Consider the following 20,747-nt stretch of genomic DNA (forward strand, 5'->3'; position numbering starts at 1 on the left):
TGCTTTCGAGAATTTTGCTATTTAAAATCAGCAAAATCGGTCCACAAATGGCTGAGATATGAGGAAAAAACCAAGACAACCTCTATTTTTGACCTATTTTTTACCTATATCTGGATTACTAAGACATTAATAGACAATATGGATATCTAATGATAGATATTTCAAAGACATTTGCAACGACGTATATAAGACCATAGTAAGTTGGACCTACAATGGGTCAAAATCGGGAAACAAATTTTGAACCCGAATTTTTTTTAAAAAAAAAAAAATTTTAAAAACAAAAAAAACAAAAATGGATGTGCCACTTTCAGGCCGTGTTACCATATTGTGACAATTAATAAAATAATAATTTTTAAGCAAATTAATAAGTTTTTCCGAAATTTTATGATCCAAAATATCAATGTTAGAATCACCAACAAAAACACAAGGATTTCGTCCATAACAATGAAGCATATTTTCCAAAAACGCCAAAAATCTGTTTGAGTCACATTTTTGCGATCTATAGAAGGTTAAAATATTAATAGCTTTTCCATTCAATTTTACATCATTTAATGATAAAACAATAGCATCCACAAATTGCTTGCTTTCAGAAATTTCAATATTATATTTTAAATTATTGTGTACAAAAATAGAGGTGCCACCATAACCGTCGGATCTGCAGCAGTGTATAGCATTATAACCAGGAATATTGTATAATTGGAGTAAATCATTGTGAAACCAGGTTTCTTGAACAGCAACAACGTTGGGTAGCCGTGGTAAATTAACAATTAAGTTTTTAAATTTATTTATCAATTGACGATATACTTCGCATATTTATAGACACAATATTAAAAAGTGAACAAGAAATACTGTTAAAATAGCTTTCGAATGTTTCTAAATTTTTAAAATATTGATTACTAATCATAAAATTTATTAATATTAAGTAAAATATAACAATAAATAAATACTTTTTATGGGGATACGTATATATCATCATCAACTTCAACTACAGTATTTTGAGATCTGCGACTTCTTGGATTATTGGTTGTAGCTTCCAACAAAAAGTTATCAACATCTTCCTTGCATCTAATAAGTTTTGGTTTACCTAATTCACTTCTTTTGCAAAAGATTCTTCCACCAGCAGCATAAACAGCACGATAACCAACATTTTTAAGGCTTTTAGCATAGTTTAATAGGCTTAATGTTTCTCGACTCAAGAAATCATTCACAAACAATCAGAACATAACGCACATAATCTCCATAAGTACATCAAAAACAAGAGTTTGTTTGATATAGTTTTGGCCCAATGTGCACTGTGGAAATTTACCAAAAACAAAATAAGTTTAATTCGCACTTCAGACAGTGTTGTTGGTTTCATCTTTCAATATTGTTTTTACTGGTTTTAAACTAATTATAACCACTTCCTAATTGGTTATTGACAACACCACAACAAAAAATAAATAATAAAAAAGATTTATTTGAATGATACTAAAGTTTACGAATTGTGCTAATAGAAAATATTTGTTAAAAAAATCAAGTTAAAATTTCAATTTTATTTAAAAAATACTTTGTAGTCAAGTCGTCGCAAATCAAAATGTGCAATTTACATTCACGCAAAGTTCGAAAAACTCAATGTCTTCACACTTTTACCGTAAAATCAAATCACATTTCCGTCACTTGCATCCAGAGATCGAAAATAACTCGTCCATATACTAAAAAACCTAAATTGAGATTTATATTTTTGTGATAAAAATAAATCACTGAAAATAACAGTTATAAAATAATTTTTATTTAAATGGTTTGGTATGACCTTTATTTGTTTTTGTTGTTTTTTAATGGTTTGATATGAGATAAACATTTGTTCTTATTCTTAATAACTGTTACTTTCTCTCTTATTTACATACAATAACATATTGTTAGTAATTTTTAACAAATTATGGAAATAATATGATGAAAACAATTTTCTAAATTTGTTATAAATCTTTTGATAAATTTTTATATACTTAAGCGTTGATTTGCATCAAATGAATTTTTACGATTTATTTTTCATGTTCGCAAATAAAAGTCACAAGCTAATCTTTACGAAAAAATTAAATTATAAATCACTCATCTAGATTATTTGTGTTTGTTTCTTTTCTGTTTCTCTCAACCCCTAACGCGTGTCTTTTAATTACAACAAGGTTTAAGCGTTCCAGCTTCCTATATGAAGATATAGGTCGACTAGGGACCAACTTAAATCGACGTGGGACAACCTGGCAATTTGAGAGTCTTGTGACTCCGCCATTATAATCTAAATTCCAAAAAAAAGAAGTGAATTAAAAAAATATATCAAAAATTACTTTACCAATTTTTTTATATATTATTGCCACAAGTATGTATTATGACATATATGTATATATAAAATTCAGCTGCCCCTACTTGCCCCAATTTTTTTGGTAAATGTTTTTTAGTGTCAACATCCCTTCAGATTCGTGATATTTTCATCCTCTGGGTAGAGATAAAATAAAATATAACAAGTACTGTGATGAATGAAATTAAATAATTGGTCAATTCACAAGGTCTCTTATCAGTCATATTGACATAATGTCCTAATATATCACGACTCGACGCACTGTGGGAGAAATCAACAATTTAGTGGCGCAAAATAAAAAAAAAAAAAACTTTCGCATATTTGATTTATTGTTATGTAGTTTCAATCTATAGTTGTTGCTGTACTTAAAAATATTTAACATTTATTAATAACTTTAGTGGTTTGGTTTTGACAACTATTTAAATGTAAAAAATTTTTCAGAAATTTTTTTTATGAAGAATTGGTTTCAAAGTTGTTGTTAAGCTGGATAGTACAAGGTTTTCTTTAAGTTGTATTTTTACTTTTTTTATGTAGATGGAATATGAGGCTTGGTAAATCAGAAAAATAAAAATATATTTTCCGCTATTTGAGATAACCAATGGCCATATTCTTATAGAATTTTTTTTTTTACTTTTGGAATTTTCGGAAGGTTGCCAGTTACTAATGCTGTGAGATGCAGCCTAATTTTTTTACCAATATCAAGGCTATATTATAGACTACATATGCTGAAAAATTTATGCTGCGAAAAAGTGCGAGGTGAATTTATATAATTTTTTTAAGAAATTATTATCGTTGGGACGATGTAAAATCTCGTACTAAATTTAGGGTTTTCTCCCACTGTGTGCTGGTTACATGTAGTGCAAATGATAACCATTTAACTACCACTTTAGCAGCCACAGCGAACTAGTTTGTTGTACAAGTAGTAATATAACTAGTGTAAGGTTTCCAATTGGCACTTTTCAAACTGCTGCACAGTGGGAGAAAACCATAATTTAGTGGAACTAAATTCGTATCTTCTAAACGCTTGGCCAAATTAATTTCATTTATATGGAAATATTGCAGGCAAGGAGGTAAGCTAATAAAGTAATGCAAAATGGGTACTGCTACTTCAGTAGAATGAGCGGTAGTGGCTGCTAAACTACACTACCTCGGAAGAAATTATATACTATTTTCAATTGTAAGAAATTATTTTAATATATCTTTCAAAAAATTTAAATTATATAAGTAATTTTATTTATAGCAAGTAACTATTTAAATCTATAGATTTTGGACATTTACCCATTGCCGGCATAGGTCGAAATATTCATATAAAATTAAACTTTTTTTAGTTTTATTAATAAGTTTATTTTTAAAAACGAATAACAATTATTAGATATGAAATGATTTTATTTCATAATTATAAATAATTTAGTTATAATTAAACAATGAAATAAAGAGTAATTAAGCTAACTAACACTTGTTACAATTTTGTGAATTTTTATTATGAGGTTTTTAAAATTTATTTAAATTAGTCGTCTTCAGAGTCTAATGAATCACTAGGAAGTAATGGATCCAACAAAAGTTGCCTAACATCTTTCGATAACGGTTCCACTTTTTTATAGCTTGCAGATGAAGTTCTGGACAATGTTGATATAACAAAGCGTTAAAACAAATATATTAATATTTACATAAAACTACAATTTACCTTATTTATTTATGAAAAACGGGATTTGGAAAATCACGAAAACCCCGGGATTTAAAATTATAAAATCCCGGTCTTCGGGATTTAGGAAATCCCGAAAACCCCGGGATTTTCAGGAACGGGATTCCCCATTTGGCATCTCTACATAAAACGCTTTGCAAATGTTATATTTTTAATCTATATAAAGCACTACCATATTTAAAAGGACTCATAATTTTAAGACAAATTTGGTATATGGGCATTTGTTTTTAGCAACTTGTAAGTAGTTAGAATTACATACATTTCATTTTTATATAATGTAATTACCAACAACACTACTTATATACAATCTTAAAAAAGTAAGGAACAAATTTAGTACGAGATTTTACATCGTCCCAACGATAATAATTTCTTAAAAAAATTATATAAATTCACCTCGCACTTTTTCGCAGCATAAATTTTTCAGCATATGTAGTCTATAATTAGTAACTGGTAACCTTCCGAAAATTCAAAAAGTAAAAAAAAAAATTCTATAAGAATATGGCCATTGGTTATCTCAAATAGCGGAAAATATATTTTTATTTTTCTGATTTACCAAGCCTCATATTCCATCTACATAAAAAAAGTAAAAATACAACTTAAAGAAAACCTTGTACTATCCAGCTTAACAACAACTTTGAAACCAATTCTTCATAAAAAAAATTTCTGAAAAATTTTTTACATTTAAATAGTTGTCAAAACCAAACCACTAAAGTTATTAATAAATGTTAAATATTTTTAAGTACAGCAACAACTATAGATTGAAACTACATAACAATAAATCAAATATGCGAAAGTTTTTTTTTTTTTTATTTTGCGCCACTAAATTGTTGATTTCTCCCACAGTGCAGCATATTGAGTATTAAATAATAGTCACATATTTCACTTTAGTTTTTGAAAATAATTCAAGAAAAATAAAATCCTCTAACATACCAATTCGATGACCACACGTAATGCTAAAGGTGGCCGTTTAACAAGCATCGTGTATTTAATTTAATTTGTTTGTTGTAATTTTTGTTGTTTGTTGTAGATTTGACACGAATTGCATGTCGGTTTACTAAATACGAAGACAAATTATAAATATTTTTTTGGAAAATGCAAATAATTAAAGCCCACACCAAAATTATAATTACTGATAGAAATTAAAATGCATTATAAGACTAGTACTGTTAATATGCCGAATTTAACTGGTCTAGTATTTCGGGAAGATTCAGAAAGAAATATTTTGTTTTATTGATTTTTTTTACATTAAAAAAAAAATAAAAAAATTAATTTGAATTCGTTAAATCAAAACACTCGCATATTTTAGCGAATATGATTGGAAAAATAAGCGAATTATGCATATAAATTATTCTCAATTAAATTATTCAATTAATCGGGTTTCTGGTTTAATCGGTTAACCGAGCAAATAATTAATCGGGGTTTAGATTTATTCGGTTAATAATCGGTTAATTTAAAATTATTCGATTAACTGAATAATATCTATTTTAATTTTAAATTGAAAATACAAACACGAATTTTGTGTACAAAAACATAAAAAACAAACAAAACATAACAATTCAACCAAAACATAATAGCAAATATGGTATTTGAGATCCTTTTTGTATACATATTTGTGTTTTTTTTTAGGATTTTAGTGAGATCTTCTGAAATAAGCTTTTATAAAAAGAATATAATTTATTTTTTTTTTCCTTTTAAACGATTTTTTTCTTTAGATTTAATAATACTTGACTTGGAAAAAACTCTCTCGCTGATTGTAGATGTTTGAAATATCGAAATAATGATGAAGAATATTCAATATCTCAGTTTTTTTTTAGTTTTTTCTAAGCATATCCATTTTGGATTGTTTTAAATATTGAATACTTTTGATAGTTTCGTTTAGTTTCGTTAACTTCTGTACATGTAAATGCAAACAAAGTTTAAAAAACTTGAAAATTAAATATGTCAGTTGTTATTTCGCTAAACATTTTTCTTCGATGTTCGAAAAAATATATAATTTTAATTTGAAATTTGTAATTGAATTTGAAAAATAATTACAAAAAAATATGTTAAAGTGCAAAAAGAAGGAATTTCGGTTAATCGGTTAATCGAAACAAATTAATCGGTTTATTTGTTATTTGAAAATCGGCAATTTTAAATTATTCGAACAGTTAACCGTCCAAAATGAATCGGTTAACCGATTAATGGTTAATCGATTGAATACCCTAGTTGGTAGTGATGTATATTAGATTATACAACACTACTGAATATTTTGAATATAAAAATTTGTATAAGAAATACCTTAAGCTTAAATAAGCATCATTTTAAAGATTTCATAATAATTTTTGATTATTTTTTAAAACATATTCCATTTATACTGAAAATACATCACTGAAAACATTTGAGAATCGAGTAATCATAACCGAAATATAAAATACTTTTACGTCGCTATTCGTTACTATCATTAAAAATGGGGAAACGTTTATGGAAAAAGCGCGTTATTTTCTTGAAATGTCAAAGGTCATCATTTTCATTAATTCAATTTAGTGGTCAGTTTTAAGTCTTTTATGTTTAAGTGAAGTGGTTTAAAAAAATTCAAAATACGGACGGACATCGCTTAATCGACTCAGAAAGTGATTCTAAGTCGATCGGTATACTTTAAGGTGGGTGTTAGAATAATATTTTTGGGCGTTACAAACATCTGCACAAACGCATAATACCCTACCCACTATGGTGGTGTAGGGTATAAAAATCTTTTGGAGATTAACCCTATATATGATCCACAAACTGTATTATCGCTAAAATTAGGAAATTTTTCTGTTTTTGTAAAAATTTTGCTACTAAATAATTACTTTTGCAATTGAATGCAAAATAATCGAAATGTGAACGTAATTGTCGTTGTAATGAGATATAACTTGCAAAAATTGGTTGGAGAATGTTAAAGTTATTAAAAATTTCTCAGACCACTTTAACAAGATATTTAGGGAAAAAATTAAAATATTTGGAGAAATATTAAAATAAAATGTAATTTTTACTTAAAATATATCCGTATTTACTTGTGAATGAGTTTTTGTCTTAGTAGGATACCGCTAACCAATTCGGAAGTATGACCAACAAAATTAAATTTTTTTAACGTCAGTTTCAAATCTTTATTTTTATAATTTTAAAAATGTTGTTGGGATTTATTGAGATTATAATAGGGATTAAAAATATGTCAATACCTCCAGTACAGTTTTTCCGTACCTGGGATTTGAATTTTGCGATTTTCGAGAAAAACTAATTTTTTGGACATATTTTGGCGAATGAGCCTAATTTCCTGACTGTTATGAATTTTAAGTAAAACCTATTCATAATAGGTAATTTTAAATTTCTTCTGAAAGTTTTACTAAAATCGGAAAACGTAAACCTTTAAATCATGAAGGTCAAAGGTCAAATTTTTCAATATTTGGAATTTCTAATGCAGAGATAGCGAAATGTTATATACTTTTGGGCCGATTTTAATGAAACTTGAGAAAAATATATATATTATATATATAGAATTTTAAATGTAAATTTATTTCAATCATTCAATATAATTCATTAAGATTGAGGTCCAGTTAAATAAGTTTTAGAAATCTTAACTTAAACCCGTTTTCGAAAGGCACATAAAGGATATTTTCAAAAATGATATCAGTGAGCATTAGTCACACATTGTAAATATTTACTTAAAACAACTTAAATACTGTTTTTAGCACAAATTTATTTAACGTTGTTCAAGAGTAGCAAATGAAATAACACTAAACATTATTATTAAAATATGTTTTATTTGACGCATTATACATGTGTGACCTAACTATATAACCGAAGCTTAACATTTCAATGTTTTAGCCAAAATTAAATTTGATTAATGCAACAAAAAGAATATAAATCGGGTTGAAATCGATTTAAAAACTTTATTTATTTTTTATACCACCAAATTTCCCCTAAAAATATTACAATAATTGTTTATAGGCTACACATATATTTTAATTTAACAGTAATAATTAATTTTAATTTTCAATATAACTTATATCTTATAAAGACAAAAACTAATTTTAAACTCTTTTATTTTAATATTTTACTACACAGAAAAAATACTTTTTTTTCCCAAACTTTTTTCATTCAGAATAAGAACATGTTCATAAATATTATAAAATTGTTCATGACGGATATTTTTGCTTTTTTTGCATAAATTTAATAATATTTTATAATAAATTGCATTATAATTGCATTATCTAATGAATTAATTCAAAACTATTTGCATAATAGCCATATATTGCCTAATATTTTAAGATGAATCAACAATATCTGAAAATTAAAAACAACCTAATGAAAACCATAATAAAATATAAATAAACATTAAGCATATCATCCCCTTAAAAAAATTTAATCATTTTCGAGCATATTGGCTCATTTTGTAGCTGAAAATCATAAAAATAAAAAAAATAATTTTCAAGGAAAATTTCAAACATTTTTCAACAACATACAAATATAAATGAAATTGAAATTATATTTTTCAAGCCTTTTAGATTTAATTTGAAAACACAAAATATGAACAAAATCTTAATATTTAAGAAATTATTTATAAATGTTATGAATTGAAATCAATGAAATCAAATCATAATATTTATGTTGAAACTTTTTTCTGTGTAGTAGTAATATTTTAAGTAGCTTCCCAGCAGTTTGAAAAGTGCCAATTGGAAACCTTGTACTAGCTATATTACTACTTGTACAACTAACTAGTTCGATGTGGCTGCTAAAGTGGTAGTTAAATAGTTATCATTTGCACTACATTTCACCAGCATATTCAGTAATAAACAATAGTCAGATATTTGTCTTTAGTTTTTGAAAATAAATTCAAGAAAAATAAAATCTTCTAAAATATACCACTTCGATGGCCACATGTAATGCTGAATGTGGCCGTTTGTGTTTTCATTCTCAGTGATGATGTAGAAAATGCAAAAATAGAGAGTAGACTCACATCAAGGCGAATTTATACAAGGTGGAGTCAGTCAATCAGCTGATTACTCTTTTTTCGCTTGTTTGGTTCTAACACCTGTCAAAGCTTGTTTTTATACTTCAATATCTACATATTCTAAGTTAATTAACAAAGTATTTATATTTTGCCTAAATAAGTAAAGCCCTCACTATTCAATTATCTACACTATATTTAGTTTTAATACATATTTGTTTAATTTTTAATTTCTGTTTTTTGACATTTGTTAAGACCATTTGTTGTTTTTGTAGAACTACCACCACCTTGTATAAATTCGCCTTGACTCACATGTTATTCTTAATAACAATTAGAGAGCAGTACAAATAAGAGCTCAGTGGTTTAGTGGATAGAGCATTTGACTAGAAAACGAGAGGTTATGTGTTCAACCCCGCTCTCAGAAAAATTTATTTTTTCTTTTTTTCTCAAATGCTGGAGTATTTTCACTATTGAATTTAATAGTGAAGTGTTATGCAGAGTGTGCCAATCGGCCACTTGCAATGACATCCCCGTGTTAAATTCACCAGTCAATAACGTTGCGAGTGGGTTGAAAATTCACTAGTAGTAGTTCTTAGTGGCCAACGAATTCGACGTAGCGGAACTAGTGCAATGAACTGCAGGGTTATTTTGGTAGCTTATCCCCCAATAATTAATGTCAGTGAATTTATCAATAATTGGGAAATTTAGCACAATTCTTACTATAATAAAGAAATGTTTTTGTTTATAACTTATATTATAGATTTAAATACTTTTTAAATTCTGTACTTTATGTTATGTAAAAGTATAACAATGAAATAATATTCCTTAGTTTTTAAATTACTTATTATGAAATATTTAATTTAATTTATAACAAATAAAAAATATATATGTTAATAGAAAATAATAAGAAAATATACATATTTGTTTTTATTTATTACTCCAATATTATTATGTTAATATCATTTGCTGTAATTTGCCATCCTTGAACTTGCTATATTAAAACAAAGTAGTTCCATTTTGTTAGTTCAAGTAATGGCTACACTTCGCCAACCAAAACAATTAAATAAAATAATTTTAAAGCCACCACTTCGATAGACACATGTAGTGCATAATGTTACCGTTTGCACTTTAACACACATTGTTAATATAGACCAGTGATGTTCAAAAATAAAAATGAAGATGTATTGGTGAGAGAGCTACCCAGCAAACATAATGTCATAATGTCTGGAAAAATGAGACATTTGTTACGCTCTTTTAAAGAGAATAAGAATATGTGTGTTGTTACAGCAATGATGTTCATTTCATTGTGCTTTCGCGCTGAGTAACAACACACATATTCTTATTCTCTTTAAAAGAGCGTAACAAATGTCTCATTTTTCCAGAAATTCATTAAGCATTGTTGTTGGTTGGTTTTTGGACGAAGCAAAGCAAACACACGCGTTTCAATTACAATTGAACACAAAACAACAAAGTCAGAAATAAATAAAAAATTTTAGAGAATTTCGGTCGTATAATGTGTATTCTTTTATTTCCTTAAAATTTAAATTACATTCATTTAATAAATCGGTTATATCTGACAAAAATTCTAAATTTAAACATTCTTTATTTTGTTCTTATTTTAAGTGTTTGACATTATGTTTGCTGGGTAGCTCTCTCACCAATACATCTTCATTTTTATTTTTGAACATCACTGGTTTACAGCTATAAATTTCTCTGAGCACACATAGTGTGAGAGAGTAATTTGAAAAAATGAGAGTCGGTCTACTTCAAGGCGAATTTATACAAGGTGCTATCAGTTCTACAAATACAACAATTGGTCTTAACAAATGTCAAAAACAAAAATGAAAAAATAAACAAATATGTATTACAACTTAATGTAGTGTTGATAATTGTATAGTGAGGGCTTTACTTATTTATGTAAAAAATAAATATTTTGTTAATACGATTAGAATATGTAGATATTTAAATATAAAAACAAGCTTTGAGAACTGTTAAAACCAAAAAGCGAAAAAAAAAAATATCAGCTGTTTGACTAACTCCACCTTGTATAAATTCGCCTTGGTCTACTTGTTATACATACTACGCTTTCAAAAACATTCATACAATATACCAGATAAGGCGAATTTATACAAGGTGGAGTCAGTCAATCAGCTGATTACTCTTTTTTCGCTTGTTTGGTTCTAACACCTGTCAAAGCTTATTTTTATACTTCAATATCTACATATTCTAAGCTAATTAACAAAATATTTATATTTTGCATAAATAAGTAAAGCCCTCACTATTCAATTATCTACATTATATTTAGTTTTAATACATATTTGTTTAATTTTTAATTTCTGTTTTTTGACATTTGTTATGACCATTTGTTGTTTTTGTAGAACTACCACCACCTTGTATAAATTCGCCTTGATACCAGACATCGGCAAAGAGCCACCTTAAGAGCTCTCTGGTTTTATTTTCTTTCACACGTACGTAATTGGCAAAAAAAATTAAAAGAAATCATTCTTACAAACCTTTGTATCAGTGCACTGAATGCCAGAGAGCGCTACTCAAAAAACGCAAAGTGGTGTTAGTGTGCAAAGGCAATTTTACTCTCTGCCGATGTCTGCAATATACAATGGGTGTTCACAAACTAATAAACAAAAATTGTATTTAATACAAGATACACGATACAAATTGTTGTGAATTCAGCAAATATTTTATCGACATATTGGGAATGTTATAAGTACTAGGGCCGCCTGGTGGTCAAAATTTGACCACTAATAACGATGTTATACAGTTACTTTTGAGTACATATATGCAAACATATTTTTCACGTGTGTGTACAAATGCACGTGTATGTATTTAGATGTGCATAAACATGTTGTTATTGTTTTTCAAGCAAATTTAAAACGCTTTTTACCACTTTTATGGAAAGTATTTTTTAAAAAAAATTATATTGTGCACATCTAGAGAAAATAACATTTTAAACCATATAAGTTTCATCAATATTGGTGGACAATAACATACTTAAAAGTGTACCACAAAAAAACGTGTGGCCTATTTATATATAAGATTTCCTTTACAAAACTACATTATAAAAAATTAATTTTTTGTATTTTTTTTTTAATTATTGAAAAAGGACATTTTTGATCCTGTAGTTTCCTTGCTCTGAATTAATCCAAATTTGGTCAAAACGTTAAAAAGGTTCTAGAACTACCACCACCTTGTATAAATTCTCCTTGGCTATGATCAAAAATTATTCATATCATTCGATTTTTTTTTGTTTTCATGAATGAATTTTTGTATGTATGCATTTCAATGTGTGCGGCCTAACGTGGGTTTTTTCGCTGTTTTTTGGTAGTGGTACAGTTATTACGTTTTGTTTTATTTTGTAAAACAATAAAATCTTATTCCTAGAATTTAGAAATTCCTAAACACACGGACATTTAACTGCACTGCTTCATTGTGACCTGAAATCACATACCATTAACTCATTGTATATTTACTCTTATTGTCATATGCTGTCTCTTATTCTATACTCTGTTGTTTTGTTCTGTCGTTTGTTGTTATTGTTCCTCATTCACTCTCATTCGTTTTGTAAATAAATACCCAACGATCTGGAGTAACTGTTGTGCTGGTGAATTTCTTGAGCAGCGTTGCCACAAAGAAAATATTTTTCCTACCAACATACACTCTAGAACCTACCAAATTCTGTCCTATCCTACCAAAAATTTAATTTTAAATAAATATGTATAAGCATTTGATTACACAGGGCAACAAAATCATTTTGTTGCTATTACATGTGGGTTTGTCATAATGCAATAAATCTGAACAATTTCTGCCGATTTTGATTTTTCATGATTTTTATAAAACCAAAAATTGGATATTTTTATATAAAAAATATATTTTTTTTTCAAAATTCAGTCAATCGAAATAAGAACCATTACCTACTCAGTTCTATGTATATCAAACAAAAAAGTAAAATTTTGTGAAAATGAGCGAATTCACTTAATTGTGAATAAATTCGAAAATAATTAATCGATTTTTATATATCTCGTTAAGTTGCTATTATATTAGGGTTTGTCATAAATTATGTTTTCGTTCTGCAGCAGCAGAACTATTTGGAAGCGAAAGTACATATATTAAAAATAAAATTACATAAGTCACTATAACAGAGTTCATTGAATCCATCTTTAAGTGTGCTTACATTTTCCCGAACAAATTTATGCGAGCATTAATATCTAAAGATATATCACTTAGCCGAAGCAAATTCCATTATTTATGTGGGAGCAGTGATTTAAGATTGTTTTGAAGCATACAATTCAAAAACAGCTTCCATCTTTCTCCTGCAACCAATCAAAAAGTTGAATCCACTCACTCCTAAATTTCCGCTTTGTTTTGCAACTTTATTCACTAGAAAAAAGTAAAATTATAGGTATTTTATTCATATTTATTTTCTATAAGTGCCGTTTGATGTTTGGTTTTCCCCATCAGCATCAATTGCCAGTCTTGGAGTTTTTGAAAGACATCTAAAAATACTACATATTTTAACTATTAAATTAAATTGTAAAAAAAATATCTTTTTTGCGGCCTTTTGTTTAAGAAATACAAGTGTTTGTTTACATTTAATTTGCACTGACACTATGATTTTGATGTTTTTCATATAAATGCAAAGATGTTATACATTTAACGGCGTTAAGTTCAATAATCAGGTTTTTCCAACTATTTTATTTCACACATGTTTTTTATTTGTTATCTTTAAATTTAAAAACTATAAATTTTAAAAATATTAATTGTATTTCCTACCAAAAAAATAAAAAAAATTTAACAAACCAACCAAACTACCAATCGTTGTACTTGTAAATAAAATCTACCACTTTTGGTCCAATTGGACCAAAGGGTCAACGCTGGTCTTGAGTAGCATATGAATGTGCTTGTGCAGCCCTTTAGTACATACAGGTAAAACAAAAGTAAAACAGTGTTGCATAGTAATGAGCAGGGAAACCGGAAATATGCTCTAAAAAAAGCGTTTTAAGCGCTTTAAATATGCAGTAAAAACTTTAAAATATGCTCTTAAAATTTAAAAAATATGCTCGTAAAAAAACAAACTTTTACATAATTGTTAACCAAAACAAATTGACTTAAATTTTCAAATATAAATCGTTGTCTATTGGATCTGAAAACATTTTTATACATAGAAAATGTTCCTTCGACATCAACTGATGTTACAGGAGCAAATTTAAAAGACTATATTTCTTTAACACTTAGAACTGTTAAGTTTGAATTAGAACTAAAATTTGATATTTAGATGGGGCTATTATTAAAATAGTGCTTATTATACCCTACACCACCATAGTGGGGAGGGTATTATGCGTTTGTGCAGATGTTTGTAACGCCCAAAAATATTAGTCTAACACCCACCTTAAAGTATACCGATCGACTTAGAATCACTTTCTGAGTCGATTAAACGATGTCCGTCCGTCCGTCCGTCCGTCTGGTTGGCTGGCTGGCTGGCTGGCTGGCTGGCTGTCCATGTAAACCTTGTGCGCAGAGTACAGGTCGCAATTTTGAAGATATTTCGATCAAATTTGGTGCATATTACTATTTCGGCCCAATGACCAAGCCTATTGAAACTGGCTGAAATCGGTCCATTATTTCACCTAGCCCCCATACAAATGTCCCCTCGAAATTGGACTTTATCGGTCATAAATGTTTAATTTATCTATGTATCTACACAAATTTCGCTCCAAATAAGTTTTATATATACAAAATTCATGTCACCAAATTGTGTTACGATCGGCCCATAATTAGTCATAGCTCCCATATAGACCCGCTTCCGAAAATCACTTTAACGTGCATAAATCGCTTAAAAATGTTGGTACACACACAAAATTCAACATAGTTAACTTTAATATAGACATAAATTACACGACCTAATTTTATGGTGATCGGTCCATAATTGGTCATAGCTCCCATATAAGGCCCACTTCCGAAAATCACTCAAAAATATATATTATTGATATTTTAAAAGAAAAATGTTTTTACTCATTTACTTGGTGTAGGGTATTATATGGTCGGGCTTGACCGACCATACTTTCTTACTTGTTTTATATGAAAACAAGTAAGAGAGCTATATTCGGCTGTGCCGAATCTTATACACTCAGGTCTCGTTTTATGCGGATTCAAATTTATGCGATTTTTAAATTAAATTTTTTTTTAGAATTTTAAAAGATTTTAAAATTTTTGATGTTTTTTTAAAGCTTTTTTACCATTTTTAAATTAAACCAAGTTTGCATAACTGATATAATGGTTATAGTTTGTTTTTCAAATTCAAATTCTTAATATGGATTCAGATACGGAAAGAGCATTAAAGATTCATCGCGGACTTACTGATCTGTGTTCCGGATTCAAAATCGCAAAGTTTAATGACAAATTATTTAGCAAGAAAAGAAGCAATTGAAGCTCCTAAAAATTCTTTGATTTCCTCCCCTATTCACTAGATTAATTCTAGTGATGAAAATGATATTTTACCATATGATGACAATATGATTATATCATATAGTGATGAAAGTGACGTTGAACCAATTCCAAACCGATGCAGACAATTATTCAGTGATTCAGATTAATCATACATATTTACAGAATTTCCTTAAAAAATGTGTTACCTCATTTTCTTGGATCATTTTCACTGTAATTAATGAATTAATTTTATATTTTTGTTTATTTTTTTAACTTATTTTGCTTTTATTGTTTAAGTAAATTAAATAAATATATTTTTGTTGATTTTTTGTATGCGATTTTGTTCTGATTTTTTAATTAAAATCTGAATTTATGCGGTTTTTCAGAATTTTGGAACGAATCAATAGTTTTTATATGAAGCTAGAGTATCGTTTTATGCGAATTCAATTTATGCGATTTTTTGGAACGCATCTATCGCATAAACCGAGACCTGAGTGTATACCCTTCACCAAATTATTCTTCAAAATAAAAATATTAAATATTTAGGTAAACAAACATTTTTTTTCAGTTTTTTAATTTTTTGGAAAAAAAATATTCGAATTGATTTTTTAAATTTTTTCATTTTTTAAATCAATTTTTTTTTTAAATTTGTTTTTGATAAAGTCAAAATATGCTATTAAACAGTTAAATATGCTCTAAAAACGCAAAAATATGACATAAATATGCTCTTAAAACAAATTAATGCATAAATATGAATTTAAGGGTAAAATATGCAAAAATATGCACTAACAAATCGATGCCAAAATTCTTAAATAGTTCTGAAACGTGTAAATATCTTATCCATGTGCTCATTAGACTCACCAGAAAAAACATGTATTTGCATATTTTGGTTTCCCTGGTAATGAGCATAGATTAAAATAGAATTTTCAGAAGCGTTACTGAGAGACAAAAAACCTAAAAGACCCAATAAGTATGTACGTTCCGTTCTGTAACGAATCAGATGTTTTGTTTTTAGCTTATGGGATGTTGTATACGTCGTTAGTTTTTCTGTGACGTTGCCGTTATGTTGCGGATGAATCTGAAAACGTTGCCGTTATGTTGTGGATGAATTTTCGTAATTGAAAACACAAAAAAATAACTAAAATATTCAATTTTTTTTTATTAAAGTTCAACCAATAACGAAAATTGTATACATATTAGGGATGCCAAAGGGGACTGGGTTTTAGTTAAACGTTAAAAACATCAAATTAAACAATAAAAGCAAAAACTAATGCACTGAATTAAAACAAATTTTACACAAAAGATATTTAATGTTTATACCCTATTTTGAACGAGAAATCCATAACAAAACTTAAAATTTTATAACTTTTGTATTGAGTACATATGCTATATATAAAAACCTCAAATAAGGACCTTTTTATCCTTTAATCCAGGTCTCCAAATATTGACTATGAATCAAATTTTCATTTTAGGCGGGAACATCGATACCTTATTTTATCTCCATTCAAACGGGGCCACCCTAATGTATATGATATCGTTTCGATATAGTTAAATATCATTTGGTTTACACTGCTTCATTAACAGTAAAATTATAAATTATACAGCCCAATAAAAATTCCCCGGGAGTTTTTTGCCATTTCCCATTTTTCCTATTCAAATTCAATGCGAATTTTGTATTCATAATTGCGCTGATAACTTACATTATTTTGTCGAATAATATTTAATCATTTGACACTCGAATGCGTCAAATGAGTAAATGAGCACTGCAGGAACATCACTAATTTATTTATTTAGCAAATACTTACTTGGGGGTTACACGATCAAGTTTTAATACACTCACACTTTTAAGAATTGAAACGAACTTGCATTCAATTTCTCTTTCAAGTTGGTGTTTCAATTTTCAACCAAGAAAACAGCTGATTACATTTTTTTGCACAATTTGTACTAAAATTGTTTTCAAGTTGCGTGCAGCCTACGTCACAGCTTTCAATTTTTATAAATTTTCACAAATAGTATATGTAAAAGACTATCAAGAAAAACTTGATCGTATGGCTGCAGTGTTGCTTATTATTGAAGACAGGATCATTACCAAATGTGTATTAATGTATGCAGTTATTTAAACTAATTTATGTAAGAAAATTACGTTAAACATTTAGTTGCAATAAAAAATATTTAAGTCAACGGAAATAACGGAAATACTGAATGAACTGTAATCACAAGCTTAAAAACAGAGTTTTTGTCAGTTTAAATATAAATACCAGTGAATACAAACAAATTCACACCTTAAGCTCTTACGCATTTAAAACCCAAACAAAAGCTTTTCTCATACAAAATTTAAATAAAATTGAGAACAACAAATAACAGAAATTATTTGATTTGGAAAAACTTTAAAAGTCCGTTGATGAGAAAAAAATAGAGTTATTCTATAAGTTTCCGTCGTCGCATTAAGTCAAAAGTCAGCAATTGAGTAAAAAATATTGCACGTATTTTAAATCAACATTATCAGAGTTTTTAGCCCAAGACACAAAACTTGAAATGAACTCATATAAAGTACTCGGCTTGATTTGTTTGCTAATGGCAATGGCTGCAGCATCTCCACTGCCATTTGCAGATAATGCTGCTTTTGCTGATTTCTTACGGAACGCCCAATTGACAGCTCCCTCTAAAGAGAGTGTTGTGGTTAAAAGACGTATTTTCGAGGATAATGCCGACGGACAATTAAAACAAATTTCACTAAGATCTTTAATAGGCGACTTGGAGAACAGTATTTTAGCTTCGGCTTTAAGTGTTAACAAGGTCTTTACGGATAAAGATGTTATTGTGCCGGAAATTAAGGTCAGCGATGACTCAGAACATGATATTAACCAAGGTCAATCATTGGCAAATGAAGAGACGAAGAGTGACTTAAAAACAACTACATCAACAACAACGACAACAGCTGAGTCAAGTGTAACATTGCCAGTGACCGATAAAGTGATCATCCAAACTACAGAGAAAGTAACGCAACCCAGTGTTGTACCAACTCATATCGTTATTGATCGTATTGCCATTCAACCTCATACAGGTGGCATAGCTTTAATACCCATTTTTGAACTAAAACGTTCTACAAACGATGAAAATGGCAACAAAGGTCATGAAATTACCAAAATTACAATATCAAAAACTGAAATTACCAGTTTAGCCACAGCTGCTCCCGAATCCTCAACTAGCTCTTCAACTACCAATTCTACTACGTCTACTGTTAGCACAAGCAAACCGGCAGAAACTGTTTTGGAAACAGCTACCACACCTAAAAATATTGAACAACTAAAGGAAGCTGAAGAAGATTTGAAGGAAAAAGTGGCTGAAATTGAAGCAGAGCCCATTATACTCTCAGCCCGCGTTTAATTTAAAGACTTGATTTACACAATATATATTTTACCAACAACAAACTATATCCAAACCAAACATCAGAATTTAATTTAACATACATGCATAAATATAATAAATAAAATATAGTTTTTTATAAAAAGTTGAAAGTTTTGTAAGATCAACAAATATCGGGCATATATGTATATGTACATATTTTCATATACCTGATCGGTGTGAAATTGTATATAGATACAATATATCGTTACCCTAATATAGAAAGGCCCCAACTCGTTTTTTTAAGTTGAAATTTTTTGGCTAAATATGATATATGAGCGGACCATTTATCGAAATAAACGAAAATCTGGGCTTACAGGAAAAACACGGGTTAGGGCCTTTCTATATTAAGGTAACGATATATTGTATCTGTATACAATTTCACACCGATCAGGTTTAAGAAAATATGTACATATACATATATGCCCGATATTTGTTTTATCTTACAAAACTTTTACATTACCCAACCAAGTTATATTGCTTTTTCATAATTCTCGATAAAATATATGTATTTTAATTTAAAAAATTAGTTACGTGTATGTCAAATATTTATGTATCACACAATAAAATCGGACGTCATTTTGCCCTTTTTAAAGAACTGTTATCGTAGGTACTAACAAATTTGGACATATTTTATTAAAAAACAAAATTTCCAAGTCCAGTAATTGTATTACTAATTAATTAGCAAATGCTTAAAAACATTTTACAAAAGGAAAAAATATTTTGCGAGCAATTAACAACATCATGTGATAGAAATCTCAGATTAAACTTTTTATACATACATTCATACATATGTACATACATATTTATCTGACTGTATATACAAACATATGTATGTATAAATGTAGGTGTAATGTACAATATGTACGTACATACAGTGACGGACATTACAATAGAATCACTATCAATATTGCATTTAAAACTAGGAGCAATCATAAGGATTGGTGTGGGCCAGAAAATATAAAGAAGTGGCAAAATGTGTTGTGGACGGACGAAACGACCATTAATTTAATTGGTAGTGATGATAAGACATGGGTTAGACGTCCAAAAAATGGCAAAAACCAAAAACGTTTAAACATGGTTGGGGAAATATTATTATATGGGGATGCTTTTCTTGGTATTGCGTTGGTCCAATTTATTGGATTAAAGAAAATATGGAAAAGCACTTGTATGTAAATATTTTGGAGAATGTTGTAAAGCCACATGCAGAATGGAATATGCCCTTAAAATGGCTCTTCCAGCAAGATAATGACCCAAAGCACACATCAGGTCTTGCCAAAAAATGGTTTTTATATAATAAAATTCATGTTATGGAATGGCCGTCTCAATAACCAGACTTAAATCCTATGGAAAATAGTAAAAGACAAACTCGGACCTGAAAAATTGAAAAACAAGGAAGAACTTTGGCAGAAAGTTCAGGAAATATGGTATGCAATTTCCCGATCTACATGCGAACGTTTGTTAAATTCAATCCCCAAAAGATTTGATGCTGTTATTAGAAATAATTGATATGCAACAAAATATTAAGAAAACAACGAATTCTCATGATGATTTTTTATTTTTAATCATTTTAAGATTGATTGATTCTATTTGAATGTCGCATATTTTATTTAGTCTTTTAGATTTGACATCGTTTTTAACATAAGAATGTGTTATATTTTTATTTTATTTTTTTCTATTTATTGTTTACGTTATGAGCATTAATATATAATGAACAAATTTTAAATTTTGAAATCAAATTTTGTAGTTTTACCGCTTTAATCGAATTCATATGTAGTAATTCTATTGTATTGTCCGTCACTGTATGTATAAATACTCTCAAATTTAAGCAGTAATTGAAACTGTATAATTTTGTTATTAGCATCTGAGCGTTTTAAAAAAAAATCAATAAATAAATCGTATGG

At 28.3% G+C, this 20,747-nt stretch overlaps 1 protein-coding gene across 1 annotated transcript; it reads left to right on the forward strand.

Annotated features, from left to right (window-relative positions):
* The first annotated feature begins 17,849 nt into the window (after positions 1 to 17,849).
* On the forward strand, positions 17,850 to 20,569 carry LOC135963091 (uncharacterized). The gene has a single exon (XM_065514864.1). It carries the CDS (start codon positions 17,974 to 17,976, stop codon positions 18,823 to 18,825), a length of 852 nt encoding a protein of 283 aa, XP_065370936.1. The 5' UTR covers positions 17,850 to 17,973; the 3' UTR covers positions 18,826 to 20,569.
* Positions 20,570 to 20,747: the final 178 nt, after the last annotated feature.

This window comes from Calliphora vicina, unplaced genomic scaffold (genome assembly GCF_958450345.1).
Source record: "Calliphora vicina unplaced genomic scaffold, idCalVici1.1 scaffold_21, whole genome shotgun sequence".
NCBI lineage: Eukaryota > Metazoa > Arthropoda > Insecta > Diptera > Calliphoridae > Calliphora > Calliphora vicina.

What these genes read in the sequence shown, in the direction of transcription:
- LOC135963091 (XM_065514864.1), top strand. Translation starts at nt 17,974, where the DNA reads ATGAACTCATATAAAGTACTCGGCTTGATTTGTTTGCTAATGGCAATG.